At 37.9% G+C, this 19,031-nt stretch overlaps 1 protein-coding gene, 1 long non-coding RNA gene and 1 other non-coding gene across 5 annotated transcripts in view; 1 reads left to right on the top strand and 2 right to left on the bottom strand.

Moving 5' to 3' along the window:
• LOC107796602 (THO complex subunit 4A) overlaps positions 1–12,582 on the bottom strand; it is a 29,500-nt gene extending 16,918 nt beyond the window's left edge. The window contains exons 1-2 of the mRNA XM_016619395.2: positions 12,313–12,582; positions 12,057–12,215 (exon numbers count right to left, since the gene is read on the bottom strand). Of these exons, the coding sequence (XP_016474881.1) occupies positions 12,057–12,215; positions 12,313–12,486 (333 nt within the window). The 5' untranslated portion in view covers positions 12,487–12,582. The remainder of the gene's footprint in view (positions 1–12,056; positions 12,216–12,312) is intronic.
• LOC142181260 (uncharacterized) lies at positions 1,185–9,139 on the bottom strand. 3 transcript variants are annotated; one of them, XR_012709891.1, is made up of 4 exons: positions 5,641–9,137; positions 5,060–5,539; positions 4,681–4,960; positions 1,185–4,597 (listed from the first exon to the last, which is right to left on the bottom strand). It is a non-coding gene; the product is annotated as an uncharacterized LOC142181260 (long non-coding RNA). The 3 variants fall into 3 exon arrangements; XR_012709890.1 differs by having other exon boundaries at positions 1,185–4,960; positions 5,060–5,297; positions 5,444–5,539; positions 5,641–9,129; XR_012709889.1 differs by having other exon boundaries at positions 1,185–4,960; positions 5,641–9,139.
• A 103-nt stretch (positions 12,583–12,685) lies between the features above and the next one.
• Positions 12,686–12,759, top strand: TRNAV-AAC (transfer RNA valine (anticodon AAC)). Its single transcript has one exon. It is a non-coding gene; the product is annotated as a tRNA-Val (tRNA).
• The last annotated feature ends 6,272 nt before the right edge of the window (positions 12,760–19,031 follow it).

The following is a 19,031-nucleotide window of genomic DNA, read 5'->3' as shown; positions in this document are numbered from 1 at the left end:
ACATAATAAATTTTTGAATCAGATGGTGTAATGCTCTTCACCTCAGACAAAATAAAATCTTTGGCTCAGATGATATAATGGTCTTTGCCTCAGATAAAGTAAAATCTTTAGCTTAGATGGTGCAATGATCTATGCCTCTGATAAAGTGAAGTCAAATCTTCAAACAAAAAAAAGTCTTCGGCTTAAACGGTGTAACGGTCTTCGCTTCAGACAAAGTAAAATTTTTTGCTCAGACAATGTAATGGTCTTCGCCTCAGATAAAGTAAAGTCAAATCTTTAAATAGAATAAGATCTTTGGATCAGACGGTGTAATGATCTTCACCTCAGACAAAGTAAATTTTTAGCTCAAACGGTGTAATGGTTTTCACCTCAGACAAAGTAAATTTTTAGCTCAAACTGTGTAATGATTTTCACCTCAAACAAAGTTAAATCTTTAGCAATAATCTTCGCCTCAGATAAAGTAAAGTCATATCTTCAAAAAAAAGATTTTTGGCTTAGACGGTGTAATAGTCTTCGCCTCAAATAAAGTAAAATTTCGGCTTAGACAATGTAATCGTCTTCGCCTCAGGAAAAAAATCTTCTACTTGAATAAAGTAATAACATCTTGTATAAAGTAATCGTCTTTGCCTTGTTCAAGTAATAACATCTTGTATAAAGTAATATTTTGCAAACATGAGTAAAATTCCAGGCGGATAAACTTTAATCGCTTCAGATTTGCTACTCTCTTGAACTTTACAAGCATGGAATCCAAGATAGTGGAAAGAAATGAGTTACCTCCAAAGGCAGCTCGTCATCTGAGATAGTGATCCTGTTTGCCTCGAATATCTTGTTGGCAATCTTCTCCGAATGGTTCACTGTGATCTTATCAGGGACATGAGCCTCGTTCAAAATCTTCATGAAGGCCCGGCGGTGCTCGTCTGAATGTATCAACAATGATAGAAGAGAAATTCGAGCGGGAGTCTTTCTCAATTGTTCCACTATGGAGTAATCCTGCACCTTCATTTTTCTGAAAAATTCTTCCGCCTCCTTCGGTGACTGGTTTCTCTTCTATCATTGTTGATACATTCAGACGAGCACCGCCGGGCCCTCATGAAGATTTTGAACGAGGCTCATGTCCCTGATAAGATCACAGTGAACCATTCGGAGAAGATTGCCAACAAGATATTCGAGGCAAACATGATCACTTTCTCGGATGACAAGCTGCCTTTGGAGGGTACGGAACACAACCGGGCTATTTACCTCACAGTGAAATGCGAGGATTCCGTGATCATAGGGGTGCTAGTTGATAATGGGTCAGCGCAAATATTTGCCCTGATCGACAAGAACATTATATGTGTCTGAGGTTTTGACGAAGGGGGAAAAGATTCTGTTGGCGATATTGTGCTCGAACTGACAATAGGACCGGTTGAATTTACCATGGAGTTCCAGGTACTAGATGTGGCCGTCTCTTACAATCTGCGATTGGGTACGCCTTGGATACATGTTGCCAAAGCAGTCCCGTCTTTTTTGCACCAGATGGTAAAATTTGAGTGGGACAGACAGGAAATTGTGGTGCATGGTGACGAGAACTTGTGTGCTTACAATGATACATCTGTCCCGTTTATTGAGGCCGAAGATGATAAGGGGCCTTGGTTTACCAAGTTTCCGAAACAGTGTCAGTTGAGAAGGTGCCGGAAGGGGAATGTATTCCAGGTCCAAAGCTAGCTTCTGCGACCATCATGGTAGCAAATGAAATGTTGAAGAATGGTTTTGTACCTGGCAAGGATCTGAGCGCATCTTTGCAAGGTATCGTGCAGCCAGTGTCTTTACGTGAAAAGCTAGAAAGTCGAAAAAGAAGGCATGGTCGCTCCCACGCCTCTCCAGGTCCTTCGTCAATTCAGGGATCGTGAAACGCCCCGTGTCAGTAGATCCAAAGCATGTGGTCAATTTTGATGAAGAGCTGATTGAAAGGTTTCAGAGCCTATTTGGTGAGGTGAACATGGTGGAAATTGGGGAGGGTTCCAGCAAAGCTTATTGGGCCAAAAGTGAAGCTTAACAATTGGAATGCTACTCTTCTCCCTACTCGGAAGGAGTTTTGATAGTTTGCTTTGTTTTCCTTTCTGTTATCTGGATTATTCCAGGGTTGTAACCCAGATTTTTATTTTCTGCTTGTTTTGATGTACAAACCAATCTATCCTTTATTTTCAATGAAATGTAATTTCCCTTTTTCCATTACTCATGATAGTGTCATTTTTGTCTTTCTTTGTACAATTCTTTTTATGCTGGTTTCCATGACATGACATGCATGAGGAATTTTCGGCCAAGTCTTAAAAGCCAATCTAACTCTGAAATAATAATCCAAGAAATAGAGTGTGATGATGAAACAGGGGTACCTATCAAACCCACCTGTGTTGGTCCCGCCGGAACCTGGGAGACCTTTAATTCTCTATTTGACAGTCCTGGATAATTCACTCGGTTGTGCGTTAGGTCAACACGACATCACTGGCAAGAAGGAGCAAGCCATCTATTATCTCAGCAAGAAGTTCACATCCTATGAGGTTAAGTATACTCCCTTTGAAAGGGCATGTTGTGCCCTGACTTGGGTGACACAAAAGTTGAAGCATTATCTGTCGTCTTACACTACTTACCTCATTTCTCGCCTATCTTTCAGAAGCCTATGCCCACAGGAAGACTCGCAAAGTGGCAGATGTTGCTCACAGAGTTTGACATCATCTATGTGACTCGAACCGCGATGAAAGCCCAAGCATTGGCCGATAATTTGGCCGAGAACCCGGTGGATGAAGAGTATGAGCCATTCAAGACTTATTTTCCTGATGAAGAGGTGATGCATATTGACAAGGTGGAGCAGGATGAAAAGCCAGGCTGGAAACTTTTCTTCGATGGAGCTGCTAACATGAAAGGTGTCGGAATAGGGGCTGTGCTCATTTCTGAAACAGGGCACCACTACCCTGTTACAGCCCAGCTTCGTTTCTATTGTACCAACAACATGGCTGAGTACGAGGCATGCATTCTGGGATTGAGGTTAGCTGTAGACATGGGAATCCAGGAAGTCTTGGTTTTGGGAGATTCGGATCTGTTGGTGCACCAGATTCAGGGAGAATGGGAGACACGGGATTTAAAGCTCATACCGTATCGACAATGTTTGCATGATCTTTGTCAACGATTCAGATTAGTAGAGTTCAGGCATATCCCTAGGATCCATAATGAGGTTGTCGACGCCTTGGCTACCCTAGCGTCAATGTTACACCATCCGGATAAGGCTTAAGTTGACCCTCTGCATATTCAAGTTCGTGATCAGCATGCCTATTGTAATGTGGTTGAGGAGGAACTTGATGGTGAACCTTGGTTCCATGATATCCGGGAATACATCAAAATGGGGGTCTATCCGGTACAGACCACGTGTGATCAAAAGAGAACGATTCGACGCTTGGCTAGTGGATTTTTCTTGAGCGGGGGAGTCTTGTCTAAGAGAACTCCAGATCTTGGATTGCTGAGGTGCATAGATGCTAAACAAGCTTCGATCATCATGCCCGAAGTTCATTCCGGAGTTTGCGGGCCGCATACGAGCGGATATGTTTTGGCAAAGAAAATTCTTCGAGCAGGGTATTATTGGCTCACCATGGAACAAGATTGCATCATCTTTGTACGCAAATGTCATCAATGACAGGTACACGGTGATCTAATTCATTCTCCGCCATCTGAGTTGCATACAATGTCCGCACCTTGGCCCTTTGTCGCTTGGGGCATGGATGTCATTGGACCAATTGAGCCAACAACATCGAACGGGCACAGATTTATTCTGGTGGCCATCGATTATTTCACTAAGTGGGTTGAAGCTATGACTTTCAAATCTGTCACCAAGAAGGCAGTGGCAGATTTCGTCCATGCAAACCTCATTTGCCAGTTCGGAATCCCCAAGGTAATCATCTCGGACAATGGTGCTAATCTTAACAGCCATTTGATGAAAGAAGTATGCCAACAGTTCAAGATTATGCATCGAAATTCCACTCCGTATCGCCCCAAGGCAAATAGAGCTGTTGAGGTAGCTAACAAGAACATAAAGAAGATACTTCGAAATATGGTGCAAGGTTCTAGGCAATGAAAAGTTGCATTTTGCTTTGCTGGGTTACCACATTACTGTTCGCACTTCAGTAGGTGCAACTCCTTATTTGTTGGTATATGGTACTGAAGCAGTTACACCCGCGGAAGTCGAATTCCATCCCTTCGGATTGTTGCTGAAGCTGAAATTGACGATGACGAGTGGGTCAAAACCCGTTTGGAGCAGTTACGTCTGATCGATGAGAAAAAGTTTCTTTTGTTTTATTTGTTTTGTCACAATATCAGGCGCCCACCGGGAGAAGGGAATTCATTTTAAGTTTAAGTTGCAGGCGCCCACCTGGAAAACAAGGAAATTTATTTCAAATTTTAAGTCACAGCATCAGTCGCCTACCTGGAGAACAAGGGAATTGATTTCAAATTTTAAGGTCAGCATCAGGCGCCCACCCGGAGAACAAGAAAATTCATTTCAAGTTTAAGTTGCAAACGCCCACCTGGAGAACAAGGGAATTCATTTCAAGTCTTAGCATCAGGCGCCCACCTGGAAAACAAGGGAATTCATTTCAAGTTTAAGCATCAGGCGCCCAGGGGAATTCATTTCAAGTTTTAGCATTAGGCGCCTACCTGGAAAACAAGGGAATTCATTTCAAGTTTAAGTTGCAGACCCCACCTGGAGAACAAGGGAATTCATTTCAAGTTTTAGCATCAGGCGCCCACCTGGGAAACAAGGGAATTCATTCAAGTTTAAGTTGCAAGCGCCCACCTAGAGAACAAGGGAATTCATTTCAATTCTTAGCATCAAGCGCCCACCTGGAAAACAAGGGAATTCATTTCAAGTTTAAGTTGTAGGCGCCCACCTGGAGAACAGGGGAATTCAGTTCAAGTCTTAGCATCAGGCGCCCACCTGGAAAACAAGAGAATTCATTTCAAGTTTAAGCATCAAGCGCCCACCGGAAGAACAAGGGAATTTATTTCGAATCTTAAGTCAGCATCAGGTGCCCACCTCGAGAACAAGGGAATTCATTTCGAATTTAGGTCGCAGCGCCCACCTGGAGAACAACGGAATTCGTTTCAAGTTGCAGGCGCCCACCTGGAAAACAAGAGAATTTGTTTCGAATTTTAAGTCAGCATCAGGCACCCACCTAGAAAACAAGGGAATTCATTTCAAGTTCAAGTTGCAGATGCCCACCTGGAAAACAGTGGAATTTATTTCGAATCTTAAGTCAGCATCAGGCGCCCACCTGGAGAACAAAGGAATTCGTTTCAAGTTCAAGTTGCAGGCGCCCACTTGGAAAACAAGGGAATTCATTTCGAATTTTAAGTTAGCATCAGGCGCCCAGTTAGAGAACAAGGGAATTCATTTCAAGTTTAAGTTGCAGGCGTCCACCTGGAAAACAAGGGAATTTATTTCGAATCTTAAGTCAGCATCAGGCGCCCACCTCGAGAAGGGAATTCATTTCAAGTTTAAGTTGCAGGTGTCCACCTGGAGAACGAGGGAATACATATCAGAGTTAAGCCCCAGACATCAGCAGGAACCCGCCTGAAGAATTAGGTCAATTCAAGTTAGGAATAACAGAAGCTCACCTCGAGAGTGCGAGTCAATAGTTCGAGATGCACGGCAGAACTGCAGAAGTTTCAAGATCAAGTTTGAAAACAGTTCGAGATACACGGCAAAACTGCAGGAGTTTCAAGATCAAGTTTGAAGACATATAGATAGGAATCTTGTAACTCATAGATCATAGATTTGCCTAGCTTTTTTTCATTTTGGTTTCGGTGTAATAAGGAGTTCAGCAAGCAGTAGCAGCGGCAGCAGCCGTGAAATCACAGTTTCCCGGTAGTCCCAGCTACCAAAAACTTCCAGAACTACACTGACATGATTCCTTTATAGCCAAGGATATGTAGGCAGCCTCGGAAGCAAGGTTCGGTCAAACTTTTCAAAAATGCTTCCCACGGAGTATCCAAACGAGCAAAAATCGCTCGTATTCGCTCACTTTATCTTTGCCCGAAAACTCTTCGTGTTTCCGAGCAAAGAGGGGCAGCTGTGAGCACATGATTTTTGCCCAACCCAAAATACTCCTACAAAATCACAAAATAGATTTTGTAGTTTATTTTAATTTTATAGAATTTTTAGGAATATTTGTTTAATTATAGGCATTTTAGGTGGATTTTTGCATACATTAAAAGCATAGAAAATACCCAAAAAATTATATATTCGAGTTTCATGCATTGCATTCTTAGTTTGGTAGTTGCACTTTAGTTTAATTGTTAATTAATCGCGTCAACAAAACAAAAATCAAAAAATATACTTTGTTCCATTTTTTTTAGTTTTAGTTTTAGTATTTTTCATTTTGATTTTGCACCGGGTGTTCAAGTCTTTCGAGCCCCGACTAATCACGGGGGTGCACAGGCCCTCGGCAAGGAGTTTTCCGCAAGTGCACCACGGTTAATTCAGGTTTTACCCAGTCCGATGGCCCTCAGAAATTGTTTGCACCCAGTGGGTTTCGAACTTGAGACCTTGAAAGGGAGCAAACCCCAAGGCCTATTATTCTTTCATTAGTTCTAGTATTTTTCTTTCATTAGTTCTAAAATCAATTAATTATTTTAGTATTAGAATTAGCTAATTAAGTCAATTTCATTAATAGGTCTTGTTTAGGATTTAATTTAGGGTCTATTAAATTTATTAGTGATTGGTAATTAGTATTAAATTTAAGTCAAATAAATAAGGAGAAGAGAAGGCCTGTTTGGATTCATTTAGGCCAAATCGTTCCGGGCCCAAGTTTTCCCCCAAATCAACCCAGCCCAAATTCCACACCCAGTCCATCCCTCCCCACTTAACCAAACGGTGTCATTTCGCAGTCATCAATCCCAGCCGTTGATCACCATTGATCTAATGGTTGGGAACTCATTTCTCCCCTCCCTTATATATGTCGGAGAGACCCCCACCAATACCCTAGAAAGCCCTTCATCCCCCCGGTCTCTAACCTGTAAACCCTAGCCGCCGCCCACCGGAAATCGTTTCACGGTGGCGGCCGATCTCCAAACCCACTCAAATTCACACCCCATAACCTCCACACCCCCCTAAACTCAAATCCCTTATTGATTTCTCCAAACAACCCCACAAAATCCCGGAATTCCAAATCTAAGAGGAGGTCAGTTTGTTCAAAAAGCTCTCAAGTTTGCTATTTCCTCAGTGTTCGAGTTCAAAAACTTGTTCTCTGATGCTTCTCATTTGAAAAAATGAGAGTTTACAATAAATAAAGCCAACAAAGGACAAGAACTTTTCAATCACATAACATTACAAAGTGGAAAAGTCATACTAAGAATTGCAGAGAAGTATTAATCGCCTTCTAAGAATACCACAAAGGAATCAAAGATATCATAAAAGAGAAGTAAGCTTACTACCTTGAACTATGAACTAGTAAAGGTTGAAAGATAAATCTCAAAGCACAAGTAACAAAAGTTCAAAGGAACTCTCAAAGTATGATATACTTAATCAATAATGTAGTGTCTTATGAATGAGAAGAACTCCCTATTTATAGGAGTACTAAGGCATAAAAGTCCTTAAAATTAGGTAGGGTGGTTGCTAGGGCATACAAAGTCATTACAATTAGGTAGGGTGGTTGCTCAAGAGTAAGAAAAGTCATTAAAATTAGGTGGGGGCGGCCAAGACCCTTTGAGGCAGATTTGGGCCTTAAAACAATTAGTTTGGGCCATTGGTTTGGACTTCAATTGGGCTCTCTTTGGACCTCTTTTAAGCTCATTTTGAGCCCATTTGGTGGATTTCAAGGACTGATTTGGGTGACCCAATCTTCCTTCTCTTGGACTTCAATTTGAGCCACCAAATAATTGTAAAACTTAGCAATTCTTCTCCATTGGGCTTGAGCTCTTCCTCTATAGTTAGAATCTTCTTTATTTGTCATTGAAGTCCAGCAACCTTAGTCTGCAATTCTTTAGCTTGAGATCTTGTAAATGGCCTTCTTGGAGCTTCCAAGTTCAAAGTTCAAAGGAGAATAGTTGCTTCCAAGTTCAAAGGAGCTCTCAAAGGAAAAAGAAAAGAAAGGAGGCGAAGAATTAGAAAAAAGGAGAGATGGCCGAGAGAAAGAGAGAGAGGGCAGCATTTATCTTTCAACCTTTACTAGTTCATAGTTCAAGTTAGTAAGATTACTTCTCTTTTATGATATCTTTGATTTCTTTATGGTATTCTTAGAAGACGATTAATACTAGTTATTAATTGTTGTCTCAAGTTACTCGTAAAGCGGTCAAGATCCGAATCTATTATTTTGATTTGCTTTTTAAGTAAAGGCGTTTGATTTCTTCCATAAATTAAGACGTTGTTACTTTGATCTTGTCAAGACTATAGAACTTGCGTTCTTGGAAGTTCTTGGAATTCTTTCCTTGAATTTTTCCCATATCCTTTATTTTCATCTTTTTAATTCGAGTTGTTCAATTCCTGTTGTTATTGCTTCCGCATTTACTTCTCAAATTCTTACTCTAATTTGGATTCCCGACCTAGTTGTTATCAATGATAGCATCACTAATAAGGATAGAGTTTTGGAAGCTCCAAGAAGGCCATTTACAAGATCTCAAGCTAAAGAATTGCACACTAAGGTTGCTGGACTTCAATGGCAAATAAAGAAGCTTCTAACTATAGAGGAAGAACTCAAGCCCAAAGGAGAAGAATTGTCTAAGTTTTACAATTATTTGGTGGCTCAAATTGAAGTCCAAGAAAAGGAAGATTGGGTCACCCAAATCAGCCCTTGAAGTCCACCAAATAGGCTCAAAATGAGCTTAAAAGAGGTCCAAAATGAGGTGTTACAAAAGGAGCCCAATTGAAGTCCAAACCAATGGCCCAAACTAGTTGTTTTAAGGCCCAAATCTGCCACAAAGTGTCTTAGCCGCCCCCACCTAGTTTTAATGACTTTTCTTACTCTTTAACAACCACCCTACCTAATTGTAATGACTTTGTATGCCTTAGCAACCACCCTACCTAATTTTGAGGACTTTTATGCCTTAGTACTCCTATAAATAGGGAGTTCTTCTCATTCATAAGACACTATATTATTGATTAAGTATATCATACTTTGAGAGTTCCTTTGAACTTTTGTTACTTGTGCTTTGAGATTTATCTTTCAACCTTTACTAGTTCATAGTTCAAGTTAGTAAGATTACTTCTCTTTTATAATATCTTTGATTCCTTTATGGTATTCTAGAAGGCGATTAATACTAGTTATTAATTGTTGTCTCAAGTTACTCGTAAAGCGGTCAAGATCCGAATCTATTGTTTTGATTTGCTTTTTAAGTAAAGGCGTTTGATTTCTTCCATAAATCAAGACGTTTTTACTTTGATCTTGTCAAGGCTATAAAACTTGCGTTCTTGGAAGTTCTTGGAATTCTTTTCTTGAATTTTTCCCATATCCTTTATTTTCATCTCTTTAATTCTAGTTGTTCAATTCCTTGTTGTTATTGCATCCGCATTTACTTCTCAAATTCTTACTCTAATTTGGATTCCCGACCTAGTTGTTATCACATTACAAAGTGGAAAAGCCATATTGTACTTCTTTTTAAGTGACATAAGGAGAAAAAAACTTAAAAATAAAGTTTGTGGCAAAAACAACAAAATTCAAGGAAACTTTTTACCTATGAATGTCTTCTAAGAGGTAAAGAGTACAAAAAAGTGACATTGTACTTGCTCTTGAAAGTGACATAAAAAAAGAAGAAAAAAAAAGAATATTAAAGCAAGTTTGTGATAAGGGAAATAAAGCCCAAGAATGCTTTCACGTGTGAATATTTCTTGTAAAGAAAGAAGTGAATAGTACAAAAAAGTAACATTGTATTTGCTCTTGAAAGTGACAAAAAGAAAGAAGAAGGAAAACAAGAACCTTAAAGCAAGTTTGTGATAAAGGAAACAAAGGCCAAGAATGCTTTCACCTGTGATATTTCTTGCAAAGAAAGAAGTGAATAGTACAAAGAAAAAAAGGTGACATGGTACTTCTTTTTGAAAGTGACGTAAAGAATGTGAAATAAGGAACAAAAGCTCAAAGCAAGTTTGAAGGCAACAAATTGAAGAGTTCTTCTACGTATTATAATTCAAAAGAGAAAAGTCATATGAGACAAAAGAAGAATCAAGAGGCCTGCAACAGAAAAGCTAATAAAGTAATTCTACTTGTTCAAAGAACAGGACCTGCAAACCACGAAAATGAGAATGTTACAATCTCTATAGTATTGCTCTGATTCTTCAAGAATGTAAACTATCTTGATGAACTTGACTTTGACTTTGATTCAAAGGCAAGTAAAGCTTGGTCTTAAATCTTTGTCTTGAACTCGAATTTAGATTTGATTTACTCTTCACATGTGCTATGATGGCCTTCGCGAACAAGTAATTCTCTCCCACGAGCAAGTAACTTGATCTTAAATGCCTTGGTATTTTATTTGCTTTCGCTCCTGATCTCGAACTTGAGCTCGTAGCTTGAGCACTTAACTTGTAGCTTGTAGAGAATCTGCGGCCTTTGATCTACGAGCTCTCAGCTCGCTTCTTGTTCTTAATTCTGGTGTCTTCTAGCTTTATGAAGACCTCTATTTATAGTTGTAGGGAGTGGTTTGGCTCCGCGATTTGATTGGTCTGTTTGAACTGACCAATGTCATCTAGACACTTAACACAACTCTATTGGTTGTTGGTTTGACTTGGTATGCCACCCTTTCTTGACACATGGCTTGATTTTATTAGCTTATTTATTTGGCTGGGATTGCCACGTCACTTGACACGTGTCATAATTTCTTCATTGGCTCATTTATTTGGCTTGGATTGCCACAACACTTGACCCATGGCATGAACCTGGGGTTTAAGACTAGTCACTTGGACTTTAGGCTAGTAAAATGGGCTCATCTTTTGCAGTCCAACAAAATGATTTGGCCCAAATAAAATTAGACTTAAATTTAGAGCCATGATGGACTTAGATAATTAAATTAAATTTGGATCATGTATTTCTCGAATCTAGGAACTTGTCCAAATTTAACATGGACTTTAATTCCATAACAATTTACATGTTTATAGGGTCACCAACGAAACTCAACCAAACACTAAACTATTACTCGACAGAAATAGAAGACAAAAGGGTACTCATTTGATCATTTTTAATATCTTCCATCAATTTAACAATAACTAGATGTATATATCTATAATGCTATAACCTATTAAAAAATTATTTGTTTTCATAAATCTTTCTTCTATACTATAACACAACAACAATAACTACTACTACTACTACTAATACTATTACTACAACTCAATCCCAAACAAGTTGGAATCCGTGGCATGTCCAATAATGATGATGACAATAACCTATTAGAAGAATATATCCTTTTTTACATTTTATAGTATTTTTCTTTTACTTTGCTTCTCCTTTTGTGAATTATATAGCTTTTTACTTAAGGTCACTGATATTGCTATGAATGAAAGCTAACTAGATAACTTGGTGCAAGTGCATCGCATTTGGTTGTTGCTAACTCTTGTCATTGAAGCACCATATTTAACATCATTTTGGCAACTAATTCCGAAGTAATGATGTACTCCCTCCAATTCCAAATATTAGTCATTTTGGCAAACCGGAGTTGTTTCAAATATTGGACATTTAGAAACAAGAAGTAACTTTTACTTTCTTCCAAATTATACTTAACTGCTCCAGTTAGTGGGGTGGACCACTAATTAACTGAGGCACTTAGCGAGAGATAAAGGGTAGTTGACACAAATGTTCTTAGTAAGGCTATTAAATGTCTTTCTTAAGGGGTGTGCAGAAACCTTAAAGGATTAGTAATTTACAGGGTGGGGTTATAGCCCGTTTATTTATTATAGGGAGGTAATGTCAATGCAAGAGTTTAGCCAACTATCACTGGGCTATTTGATGTTTAAACTTCCTGATGCTAGTATACAGCAACAGCACAACTAATGAAGTACTCTTACTTAAACTAAGAGGCCCTAGAAAGAGTAAAGCAAGAAATATAACCTTGATATCTTCATTTGAAACCCCATAATCCAAGTTTGAAATGAGGAGCTTGATACCGGTCTCAATCCCCGATATCCCACCGGCTCCACGGGCAGCTGGATACGCCGGGGCATGCTCTGCAAACATGTCGTGGTCCCATGTACTCTCCGGTGCGTGAACCTGTGGAAATCATTTCGACTATTTTAACCTAAATTCACAAGAAACAAAATTACAAATGGATGTAATGTAAGAGGCAGTAACGGAGATTAATTCAGACCGGTCCGGAGGAATATGGAGCGGAACGGTTGGCGGCACGGTTAGGGAAGCGACGCCTTGGACCGGGGCCTCCGGATCCGGATCCAGATCCGGATGTTCTTGGTCTAGGGTTCCGACTGCTGGAACTTTTGTTCCTTTTGATTAAATCGTCGAGGGATACATCGAGATTTGACATTTTGATGAACCCTACACCAAATTGTATGAAAATTGAGATTTGGACGAGCGAGTACTGAGCTGAGCTAAAGGGTTTTGAAGTTGGGGGAAAGGGTTTTAGAGCTAAGGATTGGGGAGAAACGATCTCCACTCAAACTGTGGAGGGTAAGGATGCTTACGGTAAAGTAAAGTACTATTTTAAGAAATAAATAGCAGGAAACGGTGTCGTGGTGTAGTTGGTTATCACGTCAGTCTAACACACTGAAGGTCTCCGGTTCGAGTCCGGGCGACGCCAATCTCCTTCTCAGTCTATTTTTTATTTGTAGCTTCAAGAAAGGTTGAAATATCAATGCAAACATTAAAAAAAAAAAGCCATTTATATTTTCACACTTTAATATGTGTTATTCTATTTTATTTGCCGTAAGCATATAATGGAGATAAACTTGTAAAAATAAAAATAAAGAATGAAGTATTAGCCAAAAATAATTAGCTGTACATTCATTAATATATATACATATAAAAAATTTGTTAAAAAGGCACCATTAGAGAGGCAGAGATAGACAGAGGAGGAAGAAGGAAGAAAGAAAGCTGAGGAAATATCGAATCTCATTGTGGAATGTATTGTACATGTGTATATATACATCACTAACCACTAAGAGGTCGTTTGGTAAGAAGAAAGGTTATTCATGTATAAGGGGTAATATGACTTATACCATGTTTGGTAGACATTAGTTATTTTGTATAAAATTCTGCATAACTAATACCATGTTTGGTTGACATTTTACAATTATGCATAAATAATACATGTATAAGTTATGAGTCAATCTGTATATTATTTTATGCGGGGTAGAAGATCAAATAACTAATACATGTATTAGTAATACATGGATAAAATACTGAAATGATAAATTTACCCATATCACTTTATACATAAGGCTTCCTTAGATATATTGATCTGTATTAAACCTTTGGATAGCAAGACTGGAGATAGTGATGCATCACTACTAGGCTCTTCCTCTTCTCAATCTATTAGAGACAAAATCAATAAATTGACATATATTTCTCTGATCTAGCGCCTACAGAATGTTCTCTCATTCAGGTAAGAAATTTTTGAATCCCTAAACTTTTCTTTTCTTATTTCTTCTCCTTTTATTTTTTCCTCTTGTGAATCTGCTGAGAGACAAATTTCTGGAAGAAACCTTAATTTTTTCATCATTTTCTAATAAAGTTGAAGTTTTGAGTACACCCAAATTTGATACAGGTTTTGTTTTGTTTGTTAAAAGCAACAAAAAAATTCTTTCCAATAAAAGCGGGTTCTGGTATAGTCGGTTTCTTTAGCTTCAGAAATTGCAAGATGAGAGCAACCTTGACTTTGTGTTTGAAGTATTGTTATTTCTTTGAAGATTCAGAAACATAAAAGGTCTAAAATTAAATACCAAAAGAATGATACTCTAATAAGATTACTTTTGGTTGATAAGACTTCAGAAATATTTGTTTTAGTGTAGCAATTGTGAAATTTATTTGTCTAGGAGAAGAAAATAAGAACTTGAAAAAAGTTTCTTTAATATGTAATGTATGTTTCACAATATATGCTCTGTTTAATAATGATTTTGCATCTTTTAATGCAAATAGGTGTTTATGGATCCTCAACAATTATGTGATGTCGAATGCTTTATCATCCTTGAGTAGATTGTGGTGCAATCTTAAATTGTCCTTCTTTGTCTTTTTATGACTATTTACAACATGTTCTTAAGAACACAAAGTAGAAATAGACGGGTCATTAGATATCGCATGAGTGCTAGAATACCTAAAATCATGTCTCACCTAAATTTTATTATCCCTGACAATGATATTGTATGTATTGATAAGCTTAGGATGGATAGAAATGCCTTTCACATATTAGCTACCTTAACCAAGGACGTTGGAGGGTTGATGGATAGTACAAATATGTTCAGTAGTGAAAAGTTAACAATGTTCTTAAATATTTTGGCTCATCACGAGAAGAACAGGACTATCAAGGTTGATTATATTAGATCAAGATGGAGTGTAAGTCAAACCTTCAATGAATGTCTAAGAGCTATTTTCAAACTAACTCCATTGTTAATTGTTAAACCTAAGCCGGTGCTCGAAGGTGAAACTGATGACCGATGGAGATGGTTTATGTAACGACCCGACCTGTTATTTTTAGCATTTCCATCCCGTTTAGCTATTTGAAGTCTTGAATAGCATCGTTTTGTGTATTATGACTTGCGAGAGTGGTCAAGTTTTATTTTTTAGATGATTCAAAATTTAATTGAAAGAATAATCCATGTTTTGGAAGCTTAAGTTGAATAAATGGACCTAATGGTAAAATATGTGTAAATGATCCCGAAATGGATTTTTGATGATTCCAATAGCTCTGTATGGTGATTTTGGACTTAGGAGCGTGTCCGGAATTCTTTTTGGAAGTCTATAATTAAATTAGGCTTGAAATGGCGAAAATAGGAAATTTGAGTTTGGAAGTTTGACCGGGGAGTTGACTTTTTGATATCGGGATCGAATTATGATTCTGAAAATTTGAACAGCTCCGTTATGTCATTTATGACTTATGTGCAAAATTTGAGTTCAATCGGAATTGATTTGATAGGTTTCGACATCGAATGTAGAAATTGGAATTTGTTAGTTTTGAATAGGCTTGAATTGGGGGGTGATTCATGTTTTAGTATTGTTCAATGTAATTTGAGATATCGACTAAGTTCGTGTCATATTATGTGACTTGTTAGTATATTTGGTTGGGGTCTCATGGGGCTCGGATGAGTTTTTGAAGAGTTTTTGGAATAGATTGGTATTTTGAGCATAAAATGTAATGATCCAAATGTCCATTTTTAGTTTTAGAGATCAAAATTTGATTTTGAGACTTCAGAAATTTTGATAATGAATTATAGGAGTGATCTGAAAATTTTGGTCAAATTTCATCAAGTAGCGATAGGGTTTTTAATGCGAAACATGAGTTAATTATTTAACGAACGAAATGGGTATCGCATTGAGCAAATGAGCTCCGAATTGAGTTTCGATTGAAGGAATAGGTCCGTATTATTATTTTTGACTCATAGGAACAAGAATCGTCGAATTCCGAGTTCGTATGATGGAGCTAGAGCATTTTTAGTAAATTTAAAGACTGTTGGTGCAGTAGGATCTGGTGCACATCGTTAGCGACCAGACTTGACACTTTTAGTGACGGTAATTGGGCCTTTAGCGACCAGAATCGGGGTTTTAATACCGTACTGTTTTTTTTAGCCCATTTTGACATTTTTGGGCGAAAAAACACGGCATGGGGCGATTTTTTAGCAAGAAATCATGGGAAATCTTGAGGTAAGTCACTTGTGATAATTTCTACTCCATAATATTGAATTATCATCGAATAATCTGACTAAATTACATATTTTTGAGGTGTAAATTGGGGATTTGGACCTAGGGATTTGAAAATAAGATTTGAGGATTTGGAGGCCGAGTTGTTATCGGAATTTAGTAATTTTGGTATGGTTGGACTCGTGGTTGAATGGATTGTCGAATTTTGTGAGTTTCGCCGGATTCCGAGATGTGGACCCCACGGGCGATTTTTGGTTAAATTTCGGATTTTTGTGAAAAATTAATATTTTCACATGGAATTATTTTATATAAATTGTATTGACTGAATCACATTAATTGTGGCTAGATTCAAGGCATTCGGATGCCGATTTACGAGGCAAGGGCATAGCGGAGTAAAGAACTTCACGGTTTGAGATAAGTAACTCTTTTAAACTTAGTGTTGAGGGTATAAAACCCTGAATTTTGTGCTATGTGATTGGTGTTGAGGTGACGCATATGCTAGGTGACGGGCGTGTGGGCGTGCACCCTGTGAATTATGACTGTTGTTTCTAGGGCACTGAATAGTGGCCCTAATTTGTTGATATATGTGTTTTCACCATGTGATGAAATAAATGAGTTGTACATCATGCTAGATATCATGTTTAGACTTTATGCTGATATTGTTGGGACCCATAGTGGTCGTTTCTTGCTGTCATCTCATTGAATTCATTGATATTACGTACTCAGTCACATTCATGCATTCATATCATATCTTAGTCTCCGTTGTTATTTATTGACACATCATATCATTGTTATCGGGCTAGTTTCATGACATTGTGAGCCCGTGAGTGAGACTGGAGAGATTGATGACTGCGTGAGGCCGAGGACCAGTTTGTGAGATACTGATACTATAGCACGTGAGTTGTCCGTGCAGATACTGATATTGATACTATAGCACGTGAGTTGTCCGTGCAGATTTTAGCGCTTGGGCTGAAAGAGCCCCTATGGAGTCTGCACACCCCCAGTGAGCGCAGTCGACTATAAATATATGGATCGGTTTGCATGCCACAATGAGCCTTAGGGCCATATTTATATATGGATCGGGTTGTACGCCGCAATGAGTATAATACAGTGCTGAGTGATTGAGAGTGCTGAGTATTGAGCACGGTAAGAGATAATGCGAGGCAGTGATATTGAGTACTCTGAAAGTGTGAGTGCATGAGTTCATCACTGAGAGACATTGCATTTGACATGTGTACTTGAGATACATGCATAGAGTTGTTTTTCTTTCTGCTGCCTGGTTTTGGTGACATTCATGATTTTACCTGTATCTTGACATGTAGGCATAGAGATGTACTTTCCTCATGCTATCTGAAAATGAAACGTTTACTTGTTGAAAGGTTTTTGGGAAAAATCACGGTTTTTAGCTTTCCTCACATTTTTGTGATTTTAATGAAAATAATTGAGTTTTACTATTATACTTGAAAAGAAAATGTTTACTTTTCCTGAAATGTGAATGAGCTGAGCATTTTATTATTAAGTTATTCTTTGTGTTGCTTTAATTATATTGTTATGAGATGTTACTGGATATTGGTGTGGACTTTGACCTTGGTACAAGCCCGTCACTACAACCTAAGTTTAGGTTTCTTACTTATTGAGTACATGGGGTCGGTTGTACTCATACTATACTTCATGCACATTGCGTGCAGATTTCGGATGCCAATGGCGCCATGTTCGATAGAGCTGATTTGGAAGATGTACCGACGTCCCTGTTGTAGCTGCCTCTTGTTCATGGTAGCCTCAGAATCATTAAACTCTGTTTATGTACTTTACAAACAGAAGATGTATTTGTTTCATATCAGTTTTGTAAATTCTACTCATAGAAGCTCATGATTTGTACTACCAGTCATTGAGAAGTGTATAAGAGATCATTTATTTTTTCTCAGCATGTTATATTTTCATTGGACTTGATGAGTTGGCTTACCTAGCGAGATGGATTAGGTGTCATCATGACTAGCTGGATTTCGGGTCGTGATAGTTTAAAGTTGGTAAATTTTAGTCTAGCATTTGATTAACTATAGAAAGATTTAAATATTATTATTAAACTATTTTATTGATAACTCTATTTTAGTATCTAGACTTTAATTTATTTTATAGGGTTGTCTAGGTGCATTGGATGGTACTTACATTCCCATTAGAGTTCCATCTATATATAAACCAAGATACAAGACACGGAAAGGAGATATAACAACTAATGTATTGGCAGTTTGTGATAAAAATCTCAACTTTATCTATGTATTACCTGGTTGGGAGGGATCAGCTGTTGATGGTCATGTATTGCAAGATGCTGTTGTACGAAGGAATGGTTTGAAAGTACCCGAGGGTATGCTATATACACACACTTATCTATTCCAATTAAAAAATAGATTAATATTTCTAAGTATTATATTTTTTTATATATTTTTAGGCAATTATTATTTATGCGACAGAGGATATAAAAATAGAAATGGTTTTCTTTCACCCTACCGAGGATATAGATACTGGCTAAAGGATTGGCAAGGTGACAATCCACCACCTCGATGCCGAGAGGAGCTCTTTAATATGAAGTATGCTAGAGCGTACAATGTTATTGAAAGAGCATTTGGTATATCGAAATGATGTTAATACTTAGAAGTCCTTCATGGTACTCAGTTAAGGTCCATAATAGAATTATTATTGCTTGTTGTTTGATACACAATTTCATTCGAAGAGAGATGAATGTCGACCCCTTAGACGTGGAAATGGAAAACCATATGGAGCATCAACATGAAAATGAAAATATTAATACCGTTGAACTATCTGATGAGTGGACCACTTGGAGGGATGAGTTAGCTCAATCTATGTGGAATGAAATATCTGAAAATTAATCCTTGTAATTCTTAGATTATCGTTGTAAATAGTAGTAGCTTCATTGTTCTGTGAAGAAAAATAGTGAATCTTTTTGTATGTCTCACATTGTTGTTTGTGGAGACAAATAGTAAATCTTAATGTATTATTGACACCATCTTTTTGAAGACAAATAGTAAGTCATTATGTATTTATAGATTTTTTGGTAAATAGTAAATCTTTATGTATTTTTATAGATTGAAATGACTAGTTTTATAGCAACAACATCTAATGGAGCTTCAAAAAGGGCAAGAAAAACAACATATAAGCCTCGAAGGGTATGGACTCCAGAAGAAGAACTCACTTTTGTAGATG

Source organism: Nicotiana tabacum, chromosome 5 (assembly GCF_000715075.1).
Source record: "Nicotiana tabacum cultivar K326 chromosome 5, ASM71507v2, whole genome shotgun sequence".
Classification (NCBI taxonomy): domain Eukaryota; kingdom Viridiplantae; phylum Streptophyta; class Magnoliopsida; order Solanales; family Solanaceae; genus Nicotiana; species Nicotiana tabacum.
This window is presented reverse-complemented; position numbering and strand designations above follow the sequence as displayed.